This window comes from Propithecus coquereli, unplaced genomic scaffold (assembly GCF_000956105.1).
Source record: "Propithecus coquereli isolate 6110/MARCELLA unplaced genomic scaffold, Pcoq_1.0 Scaffold5, whole genome shotgun sequence".
Taxonomy (NCBI): domain Eukaryota; kingdom Metazoa; phylum Chordata; class Mammalia; order Primates; family Indriidae; genus Propithecus; species Propithecus coquereli.
In genome coordinates this window covers 20,885,750-20,886,903 of record NW_012150840.1, presented here as the reverse complement: position 1 = coordinate 20,886,903, position 1,154 = coordinate 20,885,750, and the positions used below count along the sequence as shown (strand labels likewise).

The 1,154-nt window shown below is 33.6% G+C and overlaps 1 protein-coding gene across 1 annotated transcript in view; it reads left to right on the top strand.

Annotated features, from left to right (window-relative positions):
* The window catches only part of GTF2A1 (general transcription factor IIA, 1, 19/37kDa), a 54,289-nt gene extending 53,562 nt beyond the window's left edge, over positions 1-727 (top strand). The window contains exon 8 of the mRNA XM_012656065.1: positions 6-727. Within this exon, the coding sequence (XP_012511519.1) occupies positions 6-80 (75 nt within the window). The 3' untranslated portion in view covers positions 81-727. The remainder of the gene's footprint in view (positions 1-5) is intronic.
* The last annotated feature ends 427 nt before the right edge of the window (positions 728-1,154 follow it).

The following is a 1,154-nucleotide window of genomic DNA, read 5'->3' as shown; positions in this document are numbered from 1 at the left end:
TTCATCTTAAGGATGGCATTATGAATCTTAATGGGAGAGATTATATATTTTCCAAAGCCATTGGAGATGCAGAATGGTGAAGAATTGCTTCTTTTCTTTTATAAATAAAACAAAGAAACTTGAAAAAAATTTGAAGTGGACAGTTTGAAACTTGGGACATACACCAACCAAAACTTCATTTCTGCATGTCAGAAAAATACAGTAGAAGCAAAGCTACTGGAACAAAGATAGACCTTGACAACATAGACACTACTTCTAACTGGCAAGCCATGGAACTGTAGCACCTGAGGTTGTTGGGGTGGGGGTGGGGTTTTGTGTGGGAAAACCATAATTGTCAATTTTAAATACAGGTACCTGCCACCGGTAATTAGCATGTAAAGCTTTGTCTGTATTTCCTTCCTCCAACTTGGGTTCAATCAGAAGATACTTGTTGGAATGAACTGAAGAAACTTCCCTTTTGATAGATTGAACTGAGACTGCTTATTGTATGTGGTTATATTTGGTAAAAATTGCGTGTGAGCTTTTTACAAAAGGGTAAGAATTATGGTGTTGAATTTTAATTCACTTGTATAAGAAAACAATTTAAAACTCTCAAAATAGGTCTTAAATATTTTTACTTGCTATTCTCCCTCAGTAATATATACCTCTTCCTTTCCTGCTTTATGAAACACCAATTTAAGGTTTAAAGGAAGTAACCAGTGATCATAGGTTTGGAGACAAAATTTGACCCAGGAATGGATATTTATTTTAATTAGGTTTTCATCCTTATTAAATGTAATTTAAAGACTTAGGTCTTATCTGAATTGAGTGGAATTAAAATGACAACTTTAATTTCCTTACAGAAAAACTGTGTTTGTTTCTTTTAGTCCCACACCTTGAAAAGAAACCCCAAATTGGCTCTTCAGGAACACAGTTTTATTTCACAAAGGTACCATCTAGCTGAAAGACATATGAATATATGAGTACATGTAGATTTTTCCTGCTGGGCTGAAGTGCGTGCTTATATATGTGTTTAGTCTCTAAGCTAAACATTCAGATAACATTCTGTGCATTGATTAAAGCATAGGGCAGGTGGTGAGGACCTGGATTTTTATTAAACAATTTAGAAATTATAAAAGTTTCTTGTGTTTACTAGTAAAGAATTTTTTAAAAAG